Source organism: Erithacus rubecula, assembly GCF_903797595.1.
Source record: "Erithacus rubecula genome assembly, chromosome: 3".
In the NCBI taxonomy this organism is placed as follows: domain Eukaryota; kingdom Metazoa; phylum Chordata; class Aves; order Passeriformes; family Muscicapidae; genus Erithacus; species Erithacus rubecula.
Window position 1 is genome coordinate 100730634 of NC_136689.1, and position 22773 is coordinate 100753406.

General features: G+C 37.0%; 1 protein-coding gene across 3 annotated transcripts in view; it reads left to right on the forward strand.

Annotated features, from left to right (window-relative positions):
* METTL4 (methyltransferase 4, N6-adenosine) overlaps positions 1-22773 on the forward strand; it is a 31273-nt gene that overhangs the window by 438 nt on the left and 8062 nt on the right. The window contains exons 2-9 of one of the 3 annotated variants that reach the window (XM_079300771.1): positions 381-889; positions 1594-1656; positions 4761-5124; positions 7230-7299; positions 9113-9287; positions 9503-9609; positions 10198-10286; positions 16448-16707. In XM_079300771.1, the coding sequence (XP_079156897.1) occupies positions 467-889; positions 1594-1656; positions 4761-5124; positions 7230-7299; positions 9113-9287; positions 9503-9609; positions 10198-10286; positions 16448-16593 (1437 nt within the window). In that variant the 5' untranslated portion in view covers positions 381-466 and the 3' untranslated portion in view covers positions 16594-16707. Of the gene's footprint in view, positions 1-380; positions 890-1593; positions 1657-4760; positions 5125-7229; positions 7300-9112; positions 9288-9502; positions 9610-10197; positions 10287-16447; positions 16708-22773 lie in introns of those variants that run through there. The other 2 variants (XM_079300772.1, XM_079300773.1) reach the window with 2 other exon arrangements.

Sequence of the window (22773 nt, forward strand, 5' to 3'; positions counted from 1 at the left end):
ATATAGTGTGCGCAGATACATAGTCTATACAGGGTGTGTATAACGTAGTAAATGTTTATAGTGTAAATGCTTATATATGTGGTATATATATAGTATATAGATATACACACATACACTCTTAGACATAATCAGTGTCATAGAGTTTTCTGACTTGTTAAAAAGAGCTGGAGTAAGTGCATAGAGTATAAAAGTATAAAAACTCATATAAAATTTGGTTACTATAAAAAAAGTAGTGGTATAGGGATGAACATAAGGGGGAAACCAGCTGAACTCAGAAGCAGTGTGCCATGTGTCGCATGGAAATGTCTGTTAGAAGGGAGGTGCTAATTTATTAAACAGAGATAATTCTGTAAAGTGAATTCTTATAAAAATTTCCATAGGAGGAGATTGCTCCAGGAAGTGTGGATGGTTGGTGAAGGCTGTGGTTTTGGGGAGCTGATTTTTCATCCTGAAGGGGAGACCTAGGATGTCCGTGGTCCATCGTCTGACAGCAGGATGGCTTGTGGATCATCTCTCTTTCATCAACCAGTGTGGCTATGAGATCTGTGACTCCTTTGCACACCCTGGCGTTGTCACTCCCAGTACTTCTGTCACATCTGCTGAAGACTCTCACAGTATTTCTACTTTTGCTGCCACCCCCTCATCAAGCAATGGTCTCCATCCTGGAGATGCCATAGAAGCAGAAGGTAAAAGAGCAAAAATGAGATACGTGTTTCGGGAGGAGTTCTTTGATATTTCTGAGCCCCATATAGCTGCAGCTCCTGAGGAGCAGCTGTGTCAGGGATGCCCTGAGGTGAGTCTGACAGAAATAAAGGCCAGCAGCAACACAGAGGAATACCAAGGAGGAGCAAAGAGTGACATTGGAAATTCTCTTGCCACTGCTAGGAAGGTATGTACTCTGTAACAGAGTAAGTTACAGTAATGCCTTGATAAATAATATACTATTAATATTGCTTTGCACATCTGAGTCTTTTGAGATAGTGCAGAAGAGCAGGAGCTTTTGAGGATATTCTTGTGTCCTTCATGTCAGTAATGTGCATTCTGTGTCTCATAAGCAGTGAATTGCTCCCAAAATCTCCTGACACTGCTTGTGGTCAGGTACACAGCCTGAAACTGTGGTAGCTGTTGAGATTGTGCAGATCAATGAGTTAGGAAGGACAGTATGAATTTACTTCTAGTGTTGTTCAGTACTGTTCCATGTGGACAAAAGAAAATAGAAGTCACTGGTGTAAACAAATGTAATCATGAAGATACAATTAATTTTTTTCTTTTATTGGTAAACTGTGCTTGGCAGCTGAAACTTTTCATGTGGGCCCAAAGGAGGCATGAGCACAAACTGTGGACTAGGTACCTTCGGATCCTAGTGCCATTAATAGTTTAAAACAGCTTTAAGCCTATATACTTTGTGAGTGTCTGCAGTAGGTTAGGTATTTTCAGATCTTTTTGGTTATTTGACTTGTACTTGTGATAGGTGGAAAATTTCTTCTGCTTTTAAAGAGCTAATTTTAAATTCAGGTATGTTTGATTTTTCTCCCCTTTTCTTTCATTGTGGAATGATACAGTTTTTTGTTGTTGTTTTTGCTAATTCTGCAGAAACGTAAGAGGAGATATGTCTTCAACCAAGGTGAACTGGATGCTTTGGAATACCATTCAAAGGTAAGTTGGAAAAAATGTATCTTTTGCAAGTACATAGTACTTGACTTTGGGTGTGTGCAGAGTGGAGGGCATGGTTGCAAATAAATTCTGGTTTTGTAGCTTGTTCCACTGATGCAAAGAAGGAAAGAGAAAGGAAGGTCAGTCTCTCCAATCCTTATTTGAATTCCTGCTTACAGACTAGATCTTCTCTGTATGTGAAATTGCTGCAAGCTGCATTCATGAAGTAACTTGGACTGCTGTAGACAGCTGAACATTATGTTGTGATGAGTTGAATATTAGGAAGTGACTGATTTGAAATTGGCAGTATAACCTGTTCTGAAGATCAACTCCTCTATTTCAGGACACTGTGCTGGAATTACTCAAAGCTTTTGTGATCAGATATGCTTCAAAATCTCTTATTCTGCAATTAAAAAAAAAAATCTTTCTCTGACATTTTATATTGTCCTGCTAAAGCATTATGAATTAATTGGAATTCTAGTCTCTATGATTATGTCAGTGATCTACTGGTGAAGATACAACTGAATTACAATGAAGCATCATAGGAAATCATTGAAATACAATCTGTAGGTAATGTTTGATGTGTTCTTACTGCTTTCCCAAATAATACTATAAAACTGAACTAGGAGCTACACTTGCTCTCTTTCTTTTGACAAAGGTGTTAGTCATATTGGGCTTTTTGCTTAAATCTGTTTCACTTGAACTACATTTAGATGCCTGGTGCTTTTTTAATTTCACATGGCAACAGTCTTGTAGTAAACATGTGCAGCTTGCTGATACAGTGTAGAGGTTCTGTGATTATTTTTGTGAATAAGCTGTGAATGTGCAGAATTACTTTAAAGGAGGAGACTTTGAAGTGGAGCATCAACTTGAGGTATGAAAGTGTTAAGGCTAAAATAAAATCATTTTGCAGTAGAAATGAGGAAAGAAATGAAGAAGTTTGATGTCTTGGAGGCTTGTGTAACTTCTAATGATATTTGGTGAATATGTGGTAAAGACAGAGTTTGGAAAAATCTGTGACCCCGTTTAACCTCTTATATCATTCACAGATTAAAAAACATTGGGTTTTTACTGTATTTGTGTTGTTAAAGGCTATAGCTCTGCAAGTCAACCCAGATTATTTTGACACATATCTGTAGACTCATCAAAAATGAACCAAACAACCCCAGTTTTGTCTCTGCAAGTGAATCTCTGAATTTCAGCTGTTGAATCCATTTATGAATTTCAGTCAGTATCAACATAGGAAACTTTACAAACTATACTAAATTCCTTAAGCAGCCATTTGTTAAAACTCCTGCTTTGATTGCTTCATAGTCAAGAGACTTTGTCCACTTTGTCCACCTGTGAGTTAACACATGCTTGTAAGAAGGTATAATTTCTAAAGATATGTTTATTAATTCTGTTGAAGCAATATGAACTTCTCTTATCAGAAATCTAGGTACTAAAAATTATGACTCTGTAGTCTGATAGCTAGAGGTGGCACTATTAATTTATAAAAAAAGTCCTTTTCTTCCCCTGCCACCCTCTGGGAATTGTAATAAAGTGTGTTTTGTAAATTCCTCTTGTAATCTTGAAGATTCCTTAATCAGAAGTTTTTGAAACTACAATACGAATTTGAAACCTTTTATAAAGCCACTGTGACTGACAATGGACAAATGGATAAACCCACCTCACTGACAATCAAAACTCTTAAAGGCTCCATGATTTGGAAATAAAATGGATCTCTAAATTTTGTGAAGAGAAATGAATGGTAGTGTATACAGATCCAAGAATCGTGTCATCCTGGACTGAGTAACAGGCTATTTGAGAGGTTTGCCACTTAGAAAAGTTGCAAAAATCAAATTCTGGTACTTTAATTTGATTTACTGGTTGTACTTCTGTGTTACTGTAAAATGTATAAACTGTTGTTTTATGAAGTGAATTGAAATGTGGAAAATGACTGATTTTTAGATCCTGGTATACATTTCCACTAAAAATATGTTCATAGGCACACTTGAAATTAAATGAGAATTTTAAAATTAAACTTCGGATAATTGCTTTGAAAGCTGTGTTTGGTTGAAACAATGATGTTCCATGTCTGTTGTCTGAAATGTTTTATTCAGTAGTTTCTCACTCTTTCTTTCTTCAGTTTACTAATTATTATAACTTTATCAAAAAATGTAAACCAATAACAGAGGTTAGCATGGTGTCCTGGTTTTGGCTGGGATAGAGTTAGTTTTCTGCCTGGTAGCTGGACAGCTAATGCAGAATTGATGGAGTGGGAATGCTCCAAATGAAAAATAAACCCAAGTTTTTTAAAAAGCCCCTGGGTCAGCATACTGGAAGCTGAAGTAGATACATTGCCCAGATATCTGCACCCACATCCAGCTGTTTTGTCCTTTCCAGCCTGGTCAGGATAGATCAGAAAACATCAAAAATTCTCATTTTGGGTTTAGCACGAGGATGATGTTGACAGCAACAATTCAAGCATCAGTGTGTTAAGCAGTGCTTACCCTAAGTCAAGGAGTTTTCAGTTTCCCATGCTCTGACAGTGAGCAGGTGCACAAAGGAAGCTGGGAGGGAACATGGCCAGGAGAGGCGACCTGATTTGGCCAAAGGGGTGTTCTGTGTATAGGATGCCATGCTCACTGTGTAAATTATGGGAATTGGCAGGAGCCATGGATTTGCTGCTAAGGGATGGGCTGGACATCAGTCAGTAGATGGTGAGCAATCATGTGCATCAGTTGTTTCTCTTGGGTCTCTTTCTCTCTCCCGCTTTTTAATAATAAAAATTATGTTGATAATTTATTTTGTTTCAATTTTTAAACTGTTCTTACTGTAGCCCACGATTCTTGCTTTTTTCCTTGGATTCTTCTCCCCACCAGGGAGTGGGAGGCATGTGGTGTGAGTGAATGACTGTGTGGTACTTGGTTGCTAGATGCAGTTAGACCAAGACACACACCTTATTATCATGCCTTTGTAGCTTTTGAGACAGTGATCTCAGTAATTGTCTCCATTTCCCACCTGCAGATTGAAAATATTTTGATTTCAGTTGTATTCCCTGGTCAAGTAGATGTTTGAAAGATCTTTTATTTTTCCTTTGGTTTTCTTTTTTTGTGACTGTACAGGTTAGAAAGCTGATTTGGGAAGGCACTTTGCATTTAGTCCAAGAAGGACTCAAAAGTGGTTTTCTTCACCATACTACTGCAAAACTCAGTTGCAGGAAGAATAATGTTCCTCACCACATTGCCTGTGGGTTGGCTGAATTATGTGAAATGGCAAAGCAGCTTCCAGCTGGGAATGGAAGTGACCATCAAGCTGTAGGTGTGCTAGAGGAAACCTCCAGTGCAGAGCAGGACCTGCTTTCATGTGTTATGGAGAACAACTCAAACCATGCGAAGATAATTGTGTTAATGGGGCAGAAATACTTGGTACCACCAAAAAGCAGTTTCCTCTTATCTGATATTTCATATTTACAGCCCCTGCTGAACTGTAAGTATCTTTAGAATTTACCTCTTTTCTCCTGCCCAAGAAGGACTGTTAATGTCAAGATGGCTCAGTGAACAGATTTAACATACAACATCTCACTAATAGCAAATGCTGCTGCATTTATCAATATCAAGGTGATATTTCTGACTTTGTGCAAATAGGTGAGGACTTTCAAAGGAGTGGTTAAGAAATCTTAATTGTTTATTTGTCTCCAGGAGGCTCCTTTAAAAATCTCAGCCAAAATCTCAAGGGTTTCTGAGCGTGTTTTGAGCCACTGTCAGCATTGAAGTCATGTAAACACTTTGATTTGAGACTAGCTGTGCTGCAGGGTCCCTGTCCCACAGGATGAACCTTTAGCATATGTAGGTCCATGCTGCTGCTGGAGTGGTGGTCCTGCTGTCTTGATTTTTAGCTAGATTAGACCATGAGGGAGGAGTGAGATAATGCACCTTAAAGCAAGTGTTCACTTGCAGACTCATCCTGTTCAGTGGCAGTGTCTTTTTAGATTGGGATAAGCTGGTTATGGAACAAAGTCAATATCCCATGAGGGGCTTTTGCACTCAACTGGAGGGCAACACCAGTTCAGCAAGACCACCAGTAGCAAGCATGACTTACTTTCAGCTGCTGTGTTTCACAGCTGAGAGTACTGGCTTAAGAAAAATCAGTTACAGGGAAATGGGGGGGGATTTTAGAATAAACAAGTCCTTTGCAAAAGTAGATCTAAAGCTGTCCAAGCCACTGTCCCCAGCCCTAAGCTGACAGCATGCATCAGTCTTCAGTGCCATTAGCTTTCAAATTTCAGACTATTATTATTATTGCTATTATTTTTATTGTTATCAGTCACAGCTAGGCTTTATCAGACAGTCTTACAGGAAAGATGTTGCCTTTGAGCAAGAACTGAGCATTACTGCTCTACCCTCTAATCAGTAATTTTGGATTTTTAAATTGCACATGAGAAGAGAAGAAGCATATGTAACTTAGATGTTATATTTTTAAAATTTTGTTTTCTATTGAGAAGATATTCAGGAGGTAGAATCTTACTATCTAAATAATAATTTTGCATTTGAAGTCCAGAATCTAGCTAGTTAGCTGTTTTCATCTGGAGAAAGGAAAAATTATTACCATTCTGCTACCACTCTGCACAGTTGAGCATGTCAGATCCTCCAAGGAGTTACAGAGCAGTCCAAGAAATCTGAGCAAATGCTTTTGAAATAAACAACAGTGAATGTTAACATAATGCCCTGACTATAGACTTCTTTTCTGAGTAAGTCAGCTGTCCCTTTTAATTATTATTTTTCTTCTTCCCTTTCACCTGCCAAAAGAGAAGGAATTGTTGCTGGTCAGTCCACTGTAAGGATAATACCTCCAGTGTTAAATGAATAAGATGTATTTCATGTTCATTTCATGAGCATCAAATACTAAGCTGTTGTTCTTACCATCAGACTCAATGAAAGAACAAATATGTTCTCTGGAGAAACAGAATTGGGGAGTTGTGTTTTTTGTGGATGTGTTCTGTATCTTCTATCCTTCAGCAAAAGTAAACTCAGCTTTTCCCATGAAAACTCCTTCAATTGTTTTACTCTTGTTCATTGATTCCCATTTGATACTCTCTGTCTAGCTATCTGTCTCTCTTTACTTCCAGTAGTGGAAACAGTTTTCTAGGACTGGCTTGAAGCTCTGTATGTCCCTGCTGGCCTGATAAAAGATCAAACAGGACAGGAATTTTGTATTCAAGGCTAAGCTTTTCACTCAGCTGGGTGCCTCATTACATAGCTTCTGTTGGGAAACTTGAAAAATTTTTTTTGAGACTTGCACTTGGTTATCCTTTTTTTATTTTTTTTTTTTTTTCCTGAAAGTCCTAAAGATATTCAAAATTCATTGGAGGGATATGACACAGATCACATATAAGTCCTTTCCTTAGCTAATCAGCCTGAAAATACTGAATTTTCTGGATATGATTATCTGAATTAGACATGTAAAAAGTCTTTTAACTTCTTATTTGGAAAGAACAAAAGAAATTTGCAGTTTTACTGTATATCTGTTTTAACCCATAGATATATTTTAAAGCTAATTTACTGCCTTTTTTTTTCTTTAATTTCACTTGCCAGACAAGAAAAAATATGATGTAATTGTGATTGATCCACCATGGGAGAACAAGTCTGTTAAAAGGAGTAACAGGTATGTTTTATAGTAAAATCAAACGAACTTTGCAATCGTAGCTTATCAAGGATAATTAACATTTTAGTATATTGATCCAATCCAGGACCAGTATAACTGTGAGACTGTAGCTTAACCTTGTAAATATTTTGACACTTGCTTACCTTCAGATCTATAGACTGACTTAGGTATTTTACTGAAATGTGTTGAATACTTGGCATACAAAATATTTGCAAGAGTAGATCCTAAATTGTCTGGCTGGTGAGGGAACGTTAGTCTTTTACAAAGAAAGTATGGATTTAGCTGTTTTGTAGGGCCTAGATATTGCAGATATTAGTTTGTAATTAATAGGGTTACTTCAGTTGGCATAAAGCTGGATAAATGTGTAACTATTTCCAGGACTAAAATCTTGCTCAGAAGTTTGAGTGGATTTTTATTTAATCTGAGGTGTAGCTTCAGCTTCTGTCTAATGTTTAGAAGAACGTTATAATGCAGCAGTAAAATCCTCTGGTGCAATAGGAACTCTGAGTTTATGAAGTTATTAACTTAAATTTTTATGGCTTCCTTCACTGCTGAGTAACATCATGTCTATGCCAGTGGAGTCCTCTTGATTACCATAGAATTGTGTCTCTTTGAAAGATGGGTAGGCAGGATATATGGCCTTTACAACTTAATTCTAGAAAGTTTGCTGTAGCTTTTGAAGTTATGTTATGTTATGAAGACATAATTTGAAGATGTAGAGACTGATGAGTAGGCTTTCCTTTGAAAGCTGTTCAGAAACCTCTAGAAACTGATTCAAATGTCTTGCTTGAGTATATAAGGTACTCAGAGAAGAATTGTAGTTACTAGCATAAGTTAGTCATCAAGATCCTCTCTCCCTCATAAAATAAAGCAAAAAATGGAGAAGCTATCAATGCTCTTAATTATCTTGTTGGCAGCTAATCATTGTGAGGCATGTCTCGTCTGGATGAATCTTTTTTCCTCTGGACAGTCTAGTCCAGGAGTTACTTTGGATTTTATCCTTTTTTGCTGTTTCTCACTGTAGCATTGTGTAGGGTTCTGGGTATCCCCATAGTGTCTGCCAGTTTTCATTAGGCAGTGTGCCAGTATTTTTGGTGCTGCAATGTGTAGATTCCACTAACTGCAGTTTATTAATGGTGTAGAATTACATCATTAAAAAAAAAGCTAGAATAGGATAGGGTCTGGAAAGTATCCTGGATTCACTAGTGTAGCATTCAATTAGCTCAGAGAAGAGCATAATGGCTTTGAATAACCTAGAGAACTTCTACTGTGGCTGGTAACTTAAAAAAATGAACAACTTCTGAAAATAATTGGAGAAGTTAGTATCTTTAATGACCTCTTAGCTTGTCACTTAAATTAGTGTGACTCACTTGTAATTTTCATTCAGGTGAGAGTTTGTTATTAGAAGTGAATAGTATTAGATTGCCTAAGAAGCTACAGTTCACTAAATAGCTTTGTTCTGGTGCAAATATGAGAATATTGAGTTACATCTGATAGTTCTTAAATGAAACATGGGCTTTTAAAATTCTTCAGACTCACAACTAATAATACTTTATTTTAAGAGATAGTGGAAATATAGTGGAAAGTAGTTCAGGCTTCTGCTGAGTAAAACTTATGTACATACACAAATGATTTTATATAAAATCCTTCAGAATTGTCCACTGGGTGTCAGTCTTGAACTACTTTTATGACTTAGATGTCAGGAGATAATTCTTGAAGTGACTGGTCTGTGTAATTTTTTTACCCATTTGTGTTGCTTTGTGATTTTTATGGTTGGTATATGCTAATTTGATTTCTCACTGTATTGGCATAGGTACAGCCACTTGTCTTCGTGGCAAATCAAGCAGATTCCTGTACCTGCACTAGCTGCTCCAGATTGTCTTGTAGTCATGTGGGTGACTAACAGACAGAAGCACCTTCGTTTTGTTAAGGATGAACTTTATCCTCACTGGTCAGTGAAAACACTTGCTGAGTGGCACTGGGTAAAAGTACGTTCTCAATTTGTTTTGTTGCTTTCTTGGAGACTGAGAAGACTTGCACTATCACACTTTATGTTCTTCTAATTTGTCTATTTACTACCATGTGTTTCTGTATTTGAAAGCTATGATATCATCAGTATCCTCCTTTTTATGAAGGAGAATGTCTTGGAAAAATAAAAGATATTAAAATCTCCTACTGTTTGTTTTTAACTCTCTTGTGTCAGATTACTACAGCTGGAGAATTTGTATTGCCTTTGGATTCTTTGCACAAAAAACCCTATGAAGTTCTTGTATTGGGCAGAGTTCAAGGAGATGTAAAGGAAGCCTTAAGGTACGTCAGGATATTTGTGGAAAATGTCTTTTTTTGCTAGGAGTCCCTTTGTATGTTTCATTTACTCATAATGCAATATAATGTCCCAAAATCACTTGGCTGATTATGGACCTAAAGGTAGCCTTATTAGCTTTGGAATAAGAGAGTCCCTTAGTGAGATTAAAGAATGGAACCCCCTGTCTGTTCTTGCATCTGCTGTCTTGGGCAACTGTCTTGGACAAAAGCCTTGTGGACAGGGCCTCCTTTGCTGACAGGTTCTCCTGGACCATGAGTCCTTGTCCCAGGCTGATGCCATTTTGAGGATGCTGTTATTTTTCCACACATGAAGACATACCAGGACTACATGGTTCTCAGTGGCTTTGCTTGGCTATTGTAAACTGTGTTTTGTCTAAAGCTTCAATAATTTAATGAACTGTCATTTTTTATATTATGTCTGAGCAACATTTGACTTCCCTTGGACTTCCCTGAAGTTTGTGAATAAACATTCTGTGTGTTCTCTCCCATCTGAGATAACTCTCCAAGAGCTGTAGCATCACACTGGGTAATACTCATTCTCATATTTCTTTTCTTTTGTGATTTTTATGACAGGAAATCTGAAGGTGTTCTTCCAATTCCAGAGCATCAGTTAATTGTCAGCATACCCTGCAGTCTGCATTCACATAAACCTCCTCTTGCTGGTATGTTTTGGTTTTTTTTGTCTAATGGTTGCACAGTGATTTTGAATGCCTCCTTCTGGCATGTACCTAGAAATGCCTTAATTTTCCATCTGCCATGCAATTTTACTAAACAGAACTTGTGGTTCCTTTAAAAATGTTCTGAGGCACCTCAGTCTTGGTCTCCAAAAATTAATGTGAAAACTAGAATTTCAGGTAGTAATGTGTGAACATTTTGGATAGACATGTAGAAAAAAATGTTGCATTTTTGAAAATATATATTTTAAATACTGCAAAAACAGTTTTACAGATACTTCACGTATGAGGTTTTGACAAATTACCTAAAGTATCTTGTGAGGAAGAGAACTTTGGGAATACATAAAATGAGAGAGCAGAAACCTCTTTCTTTATTATGTCATCCTGAAATTAATGTTTACATATCTGCATGAAATGATTATATACCTGTAGTACAATTATGCCTTTAAGTCCAAAAATGTAACTATTTTAAGACTGCTAATAAGAGGCAACAAATAAGGCATGCCCTGCTTGTTTCTTTGGAGTTGTATTTCACTCACTGGAATTGATGCAGTAATTCCAGACAGCCTTTATGTGTGGGTATAAATTCAACCTTTTAGAGTTAGTCCAAAGAATTATTCTGGAGCACTTTGACTAATTTTGTCAATAGGAAGTGGTGCTTCTTTCATCATTACAGCACTTTAGAACCTTACAAGGCTGCAGTAAGAAATACATTTAATACCTCCCACAAAACCTGTTTCATCCTCCACCAATGGGGAAGCTCACTATGAGTCTGCAAATATTCCAGGTGTTTTGTATTCACATCAGGAAAGACAGGTAGAAGAGATGTTTAATGCTCTTGGAGAGGAGAGGTGTCACACTTTACTTCATGGATATGCTTTCTTTTTCTCTTCCCAAGGGATGAAAGTACTTTTGATCTGAACAATTGTTGTACCTCCAGACATGCTCTAAAATCTTTGTTTGGGGTATTGCATTTATTAAATTACCATATATGCATACATGCACACACACCCACCCACCAACACACACACTCCCCATTCAAAAACTAGTAGAAAGGAAATACTTTGGTTTACTAAAAGCAGAAAAAAAAGAAGGGCAGTTCTAGGAGGATCTTTTTGCTATCCTGAAGCCTCATCTTTAAGAATTAGGGCTACAGCAGGAGGTATATGTGTTGATTCAAGCTAATGAACAGTGGAGTGGTTATTTATGAGGCTGTCACCTAGGGTCTCTTTAGCAAGCCAATACTTAGCAGCAAACTTGGACACAAACAGGAAACTTGTGATGAGGTATCCAAGGGTGCAAACCAGTAGTTTGGGTGTCTTACAGAAAATTTTAGTACAACAATGGTCCTCAGAACAATTCTTTTGTAGGGCAGAATCTAGAAACCATATTGGAGAATATTTTTTAAATTATAACCCTGAGTGGTCTTTGAAAGAAACTGTCCTTTCTAATTTCTTGTGTGTATTTCTTGAGTCTTCACTTGAGTAATGGAATTTGATACCACCGTGCAGCATTTATGTTTATTTGAAAATATGGACTTGTTGTGAATGATTTAATATGAATGATTGAAAAGGTTTCTGTGAAAATCCACATATCCTGTATATACCTATAGTTTTTTGGCAGGTCTGTGCAGATTATGGTTGTGTAATGAAAAGGTAGACCATAAAGCAAAAGCTGATTGCTGATGCTTTGACTTCTGTGCTGTACAAGGTGTTGCTTTCATGACCAGGCAATATTCTCAAGCAGCCAGTAGAGAGCAGCTGAGCTACATCCTAGAGGGGTTCAGAAGAAATTTGAACAGAAGCAGAGATTTGGCAAGGGGGGGGAGAAGGACACTTGATGAGTCACATGCATTCTTTATGCTTTGTTTAAGTAGTAACAAAGCCAAAAATATTAGTATTTACTGATGCTGTCTGGCACTTTGTTTCTTATTACTACAATAAAGGTTGTATGTTGGTACATATGTAGCCACTTAATGAGTGATTATAAGAGTTTATCTCTCTGGGGGAAGAGAAAGATGTAAATTAAAGTAAGCCATCAAAAAGAGGTATTTGTATTCCTACAGTGCATTTAACCATGAAATTGCAACTGTAGGGGTTTTTGGTGATGCATGTCCTGTGTTCAATGCTTAGAGCTCTAATATGTCATTGTAAATGTACTTAAGCTGCTTTATGCAAATGTGTTAAAATCAGATTTTATTACTCCAGGTTTTGATTCAAATAACAGCAGGTTTTCTTCCTAATTCAATTCAATGTTGCTCTCAGAGAGCTCAAGATACTCTGTTACAGATATGTATGAAGTTCTACATAACTTCGCATCACCTTTTTTCCTGTATTATAGATTGTCCTTGTTATAGCCATTGCTCTTCCAGTTTTTAAGTATATGCATTTATTATTAGAAAACAATACTGTTGTGTAGGAGTTTGCCTAAAAGCACTGGAATTAGTTCTTGGCTATGTTCTAACCAATTTGCATATATTCAGCTGAACTGTGCAGTGAGAAAAGTCATGGGAACTCCCTCCTCCTGTAGCAATGATGGCTTATCAGGCCATCCTATTAAGGTTTTCTTGGAACTAAAAAAAGTAAATGCCTATTGTTTCCTTACATGCCTTGTGAGCCCTTGCTGTAAGACTAATTAGTCTATCTATTAACCTAGATGCATCAGCATCTAGGTTTAATATCAGGAAGGATGCAGTGCTCTAAAGCCATCTTTGAGCTGGATTTCTGGTCCTGCTCTGTTCAGGGTTTGGACAAATTGGGCAATAAGGACCTCTACATTGCAAACTCTTTTGAAGGATTATTTTAAACTGAGATAACTGTGCTTTGTGCTTTGCATGGCTCACTGATCAGGTGGTGAAAAAGCACACAGTTATTTTCAATTTATATATCCAATTTGTCAATGCAGAGCTTACTTTTTAGGCAGTGGAAATTCAAAAAATAAGGAGAAACTGTTGCTTGTTCCAAAGAGAATTCTTTCTTTTGCTCATTTAAACATTTTTAGAAGCATGCATCTTCAATACATATTTGGATTAGGAGTATGCAGGTGTGGCAGGTCTCCTGCCTGACCACTGGATTGTGCTTCAGAATGAAATGGGTTTTCTGGAACTGTTGTGTCTGCCAGCTGGTTTTGTGCTCACTTCAGATGTCCTAGGGCATTAGGTGCTCAAGTATGAGTTGCTGCAATAGTGTTTGTGACAGCTGCAAGTGATAAAGAATAGGCTGTTTATCATCTATTTAGCTTGTTTCCTGTCAGTGGTATCTGTAAGTGGATAGAATTGTGTGCTGATTTTGTTTTTCAATCTGTTCCTGTGGTAGGAAAACTCAATACTTAATTTTTCTACTGATGGAAATCCTCTAAGCTTTTTCAGAGGAAAAGACCCCAAGGGTTTGCTTGAGGGCTGCAGATGAGATCCATGTGTTTAGATAGCCTACTGGTGATGCAAAGATCTAACAATGAAGACATAATTCATAACTTGAACACTGATTTTTCCTATTTTAAGGAAACCAATGTAATGAGATTTTAAGCCAACAAAATTCAGCTCTTTTGATATGGTAATTTCATTGCAGTGCAAGTTATTGCCTGATGTGATTATGTAAATGCCTACAACCTGGCAATGAAGAATCATACTATAATGTGATCTCAAATTACATGTACTATGTCTTGTTTTTTATAAAAAGCCCTCTAAGTTTAAAAAATGCTCTCTCTGCCAGAAGGAGAGGGGAAGATTCCTGCGACTTCCTTTTTAAATTCTAGAACCAAATTGGTAGAAAGACTGGCACGTATTTCCTGCTTCTACTGAACTGATTGGTTTCTTGGCTACCCTTTTTTTGCTTTCTGGTGGACCAGTCTTTGAGGTTTGTTGAATCTCTGAAGTGTGCTTTTCAAATTTTTTATTTTAGGCATAAAAGTTTTTGGTGCCTATTAAAACTGCTTTGAAATACTGAGCCTAGTGCTATGGTAATATTTTTAATTATGAATTTTGAGATCTACCACCTCTCGGGCAATGTCTTCAGTGTTTCAGCACCCTCATTGTAAATAATGGTTTCTTTATATCTAGTCTGAATTGATCTTATTTTGGTTTAAAACCTTTATCCCTTGTCCTACTGCTGCAGGCTCTGCTAAAAGAAGCTTGTTGCCTTCTTTCTTATAGGTCCCATTTAAGCATTGAAAAGCCACAATCAGGTCTCCCTGGAGCCTTCTCATCTCCAAGATGAATAACCCCAACTCTCAGCTTGTCCTCCTAGGAGAGGTGCTTAGCCCTCTGATCAAATTGTCAGCAAATTATACATAAGAAATTCTTTCCTTAATGGAGCTGTGAAAAGAACAATAAATTTTACCACTTTTTTTATTATGATGGGTTTGCAAAATGGTATTAAGCAGCTACTCATAAGTGATGTCTAATTAGATGAACTCCCATGATGCCAAATATTGCGTGAGATTTTTGTCAGAAGGTACATTTTCCTCTAAACATCCCAGACTCTTCTCTACAAGTGCTAGATTTGTTTAAACATTGTATCTTGCCTCTAAAATAGAAGCAGATTTTTGGAATAAGATTCCTTCTGGTAGCAGTATTTTTTAGATTAAAAGCTGCCTTCATGATAACCCATCTGAGACATTCGTGTGACATTTGTTAAAGATCAGGAGAAGGCGAACAGATTTTTATGCCCTGCCAAAATACAATAAAGTCTGGAAACACCCATTAAAAAATATCTACAGAAAAGTTTTTAATATATTGTACCTTTGGAAGACGTAATCATATAGGTAGGAAATGCATCTGGGGTTGGCTAACACTAGAAAGTGGAGTGGGTGCTCATCTTTCTGCAGCAGGAGCAATCCATGATTGATCAGCTGGAGTCTCACATAGTGCATCTGTGACTGCAAACTTGATGCAATAAGTCAGTACTTGGATTGCACCAAAAAAAAAGAAAAACTTTTCCTCTTATACTTTAATGTATGCTGACTGGACGTATTTTGCTTTCTGCAATGATCATATCTGAAGAGCCTGAGTGAAACAGCAAAATGTGGGATTGATGAGCTGTATGTTTAAGTGACAGAGATTCGGAAATTACTGGCAGATCTGATCTAAAAATGGCCAAGGTATCGTTTGGAAAGCGATATGTTTCTATAATTTTTCTTCTTTTATCTTCAGCAGCAAAACAAAAAACTTAACATGCAATTTTTAGTATAGATAAGATCTTCAGTCTTTCTGCCTTCTCTGTTGGGTGCTCCTTAAACCTTTGCTTTTCTCATGCATTTTTTTGTACACAATAATATTTTTGTAGCCATTTCATGAAACCTAGCAAAGGAGTTACTTGAACCAGCCACAGACTAAATGGCTCTGTATGACAAGTAGCACATTTAACAATAAACTCTTTGCAATAGTACTTTTCAAATAAAATGCAAGATATTTTTCTATCACTCCAAGAATACCAGTCATGATCAGTGACACAATTGATGTTAATGACAGGCATCTTCCTATTTGGATTTAGGCAGTAAAAATGCCTAACTGTAAAAGAAATTTGAGATTTATGTTACTGAATAACAGTAACAGTTATAGAAATACCTCTTCAGCTGCCAGGTTGATACTGGGGCAAAAAATAGTTCCTGCATTTTTATAATCCTTTTAGCCTTTTATTTAACTGGTGTTTTGTATTCTATCTTTTAACAGTTGTCATTACAAAAATACCTTTATCCACTTTAAGGTACAGAGGAAAAGAGTGTGGTCTTAATTAAGAAAAGGATTTATTTATTTTCTTATTTTTTTAAGTATTGCCCCCATGTTATTGGAGCTAAGTGAGGCTTTAGGAGGTGTTTGGTTGATATTAGTAAAAAATTCAGAACTCATCTATGCAGAAGCTGAAATAAATCCTCCTTCCCTTTCTCTAAATGAAAACCAATAAATCAAGGCTATTGAAGGCCTTGACAGTATTGTTCAGAATCTCAAGGGCACTTATTTAAAATTACTTTCTCACTATAAATAGTCCAGCTGTTTGATGAAACCTTTGAAATTAATTTGCTGTCTCTCCCTTTTTTAATGAAACATCCATTTTTTCATCTGTTAGTATCACAGGGGAGGTTTTACTTGTTTACTGTTGTTATTTGTACCATTGTCATTGTTGTTGTATTTTTTTTTTTTTCCTCTTGCACAGCAGTTCTGGCAGAGTTTATCAAGCCAGATGTGGAATGCTTGGAGTTGTTTGCTCGCAACCTGCAGCCTGGCTGGACCAGCTGGGGAAATGAGGTCTTGAAGTTTCAGCACATTGATTATTTCACTCTTCTGCAGAATGAGAACTGAGCTGGGTCTTAGCTATCTATACCTTCTGAAATTCCACATCTTCCCAGAGGGCTCTTGAACTTAACTTAATTACTGATGTTGCACCTAAAGGTAACAGAAATAAAACCAATTGCATTTTAGTTGGAATTCTTTAAGTTATGAGATATCTGTTCAATGCTATCTCCCCTCTGTGCAAGGTGGTCCCATATTTTGATGATCTGAACATATTTAAATACTGATGTTGTTACCAAACATCAGTAAAGATACCTCCTTAACAGCAGTGTAGCATTAAGAAGCAGGCATTCTTTATTTGGCCAGATGCATGAGGGAGTATTTCCTCTGAAATATTGTGTATGCTTATTATAGAGAAAGCTCCTGTTTATATATTGTTTTTTTGCATACATATTCATTGACCTTTCTGAATAACATACAGATGATAAAAATTTCCCCAAAATCATTAACATATGTGCCCTCCCTTTTGTACATGTTCTTCTGTCTCAGAGGTTTCTTTGGTTGTTCTTGGTGGTCAGCCACCCCAAAATCATATTTGACCATCCAGTGAACTGGTAAAAAGTTGGCATAACTGGGCTGATTACTCTGCAGTTTTCCTCCTTGGTCAATGTTTGACATGACCTTAAAGAATAAGGATTTTGTGTTTCTATGTGGTTTTTGAAGAATAATCATATTAACCCACAAGGTGCAACCAATTCTTCATCTGCCAACAATGTTAGACTGTAAGTTCATCCCTGTTCTTTTTCAAACCTCAAGAAAAGAAAGATATTTTAAAGTATTTTCACTGCAGCTATCAAATCTGAGCTGATAGCATATTTCTACTGCTGTACTGTAGCTCTTATGTTATTTTTAAAGAATGATAATATATTGTTTTAAAGAGTCAATGTGAAGTAAACAGTTCTGAATGATGCATGTTAAAGAGTTTTTTGCTAAACAATGGATGTTGAACAAAATAGTTACGAAGGTAGTGTGTCTTCCTACATGTTTGTATGTGTTTGCCTCAGAGAAAATAAAAGGAGCAGTGCTTATGTTTATTGGCACATGAATTCATGGCTGACCATATTCTATGTAAAATTGTACTTCTAAAACAATTGGTAATTCTCTCTGTGTATATGGTGTAATTTTTGAAAACATTGTAAATGATAAATCTCAACATCTTAAAAATTCTGAAATTTTAAGATTATATGTATTAAAAAAAAATATTTCCTTACATTTTGAAATGTTATAAAGCCATGCCAGTGAGCTATATTTTTCAGCTAGCATGAAAATGATCCCTTTAAAAAAATTAAAGAATGGTACACTTTGGTATCCTTTGCTGTGCTTAGATTTATTTTGAAAAATACAAAGAAAATGTAATGAGGCCTCTGCCACTTATTCATTTGCAGCAGTAGAGGCAGAGGTGCTGGACAAACTGATTTTCCTGATGGCAGGCTCCTGAGTTCTGACTGTGTATAATGGAGAACAAAATGCATTGCCTAATTTCTTTACCTTTGGACCCATTTTGGTAGCCTGGTGAGCTGTGAAGATTTTTTAAAGTTAAACTTCAAAATGTTAGCAGAGAATTTTTGATAATTTTATAATAAAATGAAAATGAAAACTTGTGCCTTATTTGCAGACCCAGTTTCTATATTACTGTTCAATTTCATGCTTTGCCAATTGGAGCAGTGGTGTTAATAAAACAAGGAAAATGCTTTCTTCCTCCCTCCCCCAACAGTAAAACATATACTCAAAATAAGTAAATAATGTAACAGTGGAAGTAGTTACCCAGGTAAAATTTCTTCCTGCATGATTTTATTTAGTCTGCATTTTAAACTGTCAATACTTAGGTAATCTTACCTGCAATCTTAGCTACAAGGGAATAGAAGGCTCATTATTTGCTTTTAGTTTTATAAGACAATCCCTACCTGGAGCTTCTGCTTTCCCAGTCAGAATTCTCCTGCCCTTCCAAGATGCTCTTGTCTGGTACTAAATGATGTATGGGACTCCAGTGTGAAATAAATGATAACTGCTGCACTTACCTTGTTTTCCCTTTCTACAGAACAGCACAAGAAATGACAGTATTGTCTGTTCCACATCCGCTGCTATGAACAACTCCAGATTATCTTTTTAATTACAACTAAAAGAAAGATGAACAGTCTCAGAGATCAGGAAACCACCTGTCTCCTTTGAGCTAAGGGAATAACCTTTTTTAGGCTGTTTAAGAATTGGTGACCTTATTAATTTGTCTTTTCTGTGGAGTCTCTTTGCAAATAGTGTCTTTCTAGAATCCTAGAATAATTAAGATTGGAAAGGACCTCTAAGATCAAGTCCAGCTACCATCCCTGTGTTCACCACTAAACAGCAGCTGAGCAGCTATTTCCTGTACCTGGGAATCCAGCCTCCTAAGTATGGCTTGTATATAGAGGACTTGTGCAGTCAGACTCTAATCTTCTCAGGCTAAGTCAGAAGTTAAAGGCTGGAATTTATGTCATACCTGATCCTGTCCTAAATAATTACAAAATTGTACCTTGGACAGCTGCTTGCTGCTTTTCTACTGCTCTAGCCATGAAGAAAACCCTGTAAATACGACAGGTTCCACACCTGCAGCCAACCTGAAACCATTGCATTTTCTCAGGAGGAGAAAGCCTGTTGCTAACTTGGAAATCTCATGGTGGTATTAGTAGTTGATAGTTTTAGGATCTTCTTTTAAACATGATTATTTACCTGTTATGCTTCATTCATTCATTCTTAGCTCCTTACAATTTTCCAGCTGTCCAAGACCCCAGCTCTTCCTAACCAGCCATCATTCAGTGTCTGTCAAAAGATTATTTTGAGGCAGAATCTGCAGCATACTGGAAGATCAGTGATGAATGAAACCAGCTAATATAACAGGATTTAAGATCCAGTTTCCTTTTATGTTATATATGTCAATCCCTCAGGGGGAAGAATGCCCTCTGTTGTGTCAAGCCTTGTGTAAAAAAGAAAACTTGCTCTGAAGTTTACAGAGTTGGTAAGAAATGGAAGAAAAAGGGAGAAGATAAGGATGGAGGAATACAAAATAGTAATGAGATGTCAAAGGTGTGTTAATAAGTGCAAGCCTGGGTATTATGCGCATCTTCAGTGTTCCTAAGGAATGGTCAGGTTGTTTCCCCTATTTTAAATGGGATTTTATTCTTTTGTATTCTGGTATCACACATTCAAATTGAAATAAAGGTAGAGTGTGTATTTTACTTACAACATTAACAAAATGAAATGGTTTTTTAATGCCATAAATTCTTCTTGTGTCAGCTTAGAGAGGGGACAATTGTGATTACTCGAGAATTTTTAGAAAGTGTTTTATTTGATATATCTGTTGTTATTTTATCAGGACAAGGGTAAATGTTTCTTTGGTTAGGTGTTCTCTACTACTTAAAGTCTTTTAAATTATGTCTTACTGCAAAAAAACTCAGTTGCATTATAAAAAGAAGTAATTTTAAGCTTTGTCTATACGTAGAGTACATCAAGTGTCGTAATCAAACTTACTTTCATGAATCTTCAGGTTTGAGTATGATTTTGAAATGTCAAATTAGCATATGACCTTTACTTGTATTTTTAAACTTCTGTGAAGTAAAAAGAATTACACCAGTAAGATATGTTTTTGGAATAATGATTGCTAGGCATGTACTCCTGTGGAAACAGCAAAACTTCTTTTGCAAGATTAAACATTATTAAAGAGGTGAGGTAAGTGAGGAGGTCATACTTCTTCATAGCATTCAGCTTGGATAGGTATCATCAGCAGCAAAGGGTTGACTTCTTAAAATAGATTTCCAAAGTACATAAACAACTATAAATTACAGGAGATAAATGCTAGTCTGCCTTGATAATTGTGTTCATTACCCTCAACATACTACCATTAAAGACTTGCCTACTGCTTATTTTGAGTTGGATGTAACAGGGAGAGAATGGAAGGTGGCTACAGAATAGCCAAGGGATATGAGGTATGTTCCAGTTGTTGAAAGAAGTCTTGTGGCATCCCAGCTGGCAGGGTTTTTTCATAGAATCACAGAATAGTTTGATTTGGAAGGGACCTTTGCAGGCCATCTAGTCCAACCTCCCTGCAATGAGCAGCGACATCTTCGTCTGGATCAGATGACCAAGAGGACCCTCCTACATGACCTTGAATTTCCAGGGCTGGGTCTGCCAATTTTCTGTGGAGAGAATTGTGTATGTGTGTGTGGAGGCAAAGCTGACATGTTGGAGTAGTGTGAATCAGTGGTATACGGTGCTTTGAATAACAATGTTATATGCATTGCTAGAAATGGAATATCACTGAATTTTTACTAGTCAGTGTCCTAATGTTACCATTTTCTGGGGAAAAGGTACTGTTTATTTGGTTAGAGATGCCCCAATACCATACGTGGTTTGAAATCCTGGTGTATTTTTGCTTGGTAATCTTGTGGAAGCATAACATTGACACTGATAAGTGAACAGCAGAGCAGCTGCCAAGGTGTGTTCCCATGACCCTGGCCACATCTTAAAAGCATGGGAAGCCTGAAGGGGGTTGGGCAGGTGTGTGGTTCCATGGGTTCCAAGGCAGTTTCAAAGTGCCTTGACATCACTAAAACGACTTCAGAGCTGTTCCAATGAGGCTGGGTCACTTTGCTGTGTCTAGCTAGGAGGAATTTCATTGCTGGCATGAAGGAATTGAGGTTACCACCTTGTCAGGGTTATTTTTCAAGTAGACTGAAAATTTTCTAAAGAAAGTTGCTTTTTTACTTGCAAACATTTTTTATTCAATTTACCGGACTCTTGATTTGCTTCAGAGCCAGGGCTTTCAGCCCTGGGTCTGAGCCTGCCACATAGACTGTTTTGGGATTCAAGAATTATGGGCCATGCTCTGAGGGCTGAAATTCAAAATGCCTCTGGTCTTGAGACATCCAGGCATTCTTGGAAGTACTCTGGCTGCCAAACTGCAGGCAGAGCTCTGTAGTGGTCCACCTTTGTGGCTTTTTAGCTACCTGTCTTATGAAAAGAAGGGCTGGGAGGCACTGTGCCTGAAATCACAGTGCCTTCTTAAGAAATGTGTCATCTTTCATTTTGGCCCTGTGATGAGAAAATCTGAAACTTTCATTACTTGTTTCAGAGAATTTTTTTATTTCAGTTAGTAGTTTTAATTTACTTAACAATGAAGTAAGTATGACCTTCTAGAAGCTCTGGTTTTTTGCTGCTTATTTCTTCCTTCCTCTGTTTCTCAACTGGTTTTCTTCAGTCTTATATTCATGTACACATTCGTAACTTTATTTTGTTAATTATTTCTTACTGGAGGTGCCTTTAGATTTCTTTTGGCTGTTAGGAAGGTTTCTCTGTAAAATTGCGTGGTTTGAATTTGATTGTTATAGTATTTTTTCAGATCAGCTAGGGAGATAGTATTAATGGTTTAAATAGTATTACTAAAATGCTGTGAAGACAAGTATTTGAGTAAGATATCCCCCTCTATTGTTCAATATGCAGTGGTATGTCTTCTTTTTTCCCATGTCAGTAAGTAACTTGTCTTAAAATAAAATAGAAGTATTGCTTATCACTAGTTGGAATGTTGGGCACCCGTATTCAGTTTTCCTTTTCTCATGTAAAACCCAAACAATAACTTTTGCTGAGGGAGAAGGAGGTCAGACATTCTCATTTTGTCTGTAACATTGCCTCCATTTACCTCAAATTGTGGAGCCTACAGTCCTTTAAGCACCTGGGATCGGTGGAATACTCACTTTGGCCTGTCTTAGACTTCCACTTTTTTGCCTTCCCTGTTCTTCCTTAAAGAATATTTCTGTAACATATAGTTAGGAGATGACAAAATGAATTTTGTATGAGAAAGTGAGGGTCTGTAAAGAGGAAGAAACAGACAAAAGTGGAAAACAGTGCTCAAAATGCGATGGAATAATGAGGATTGTATATGTGACAGCTAGTGCCACTGCAGTGCTCATTGCTGTGGACAAGCTCATGCACACATTTTAGGCTTTATTGTAAAGATCTGTAAAGATCCATCTCTTCACCTTTTTGGAGATGGAGACATTTTTCAACTCAGAGAGTGGGTGCAGCCCCCTGGCCAGCATTTTTAGCATACAAACATTGCACACTGCTGGTTACATGTCAACTGCAGAATTGTGCAAAAATCTGAATTTCATTACTGGCCTTTTTTTTCAGCACAAAGTATGGCCACATGCTGGCTGCTATGTA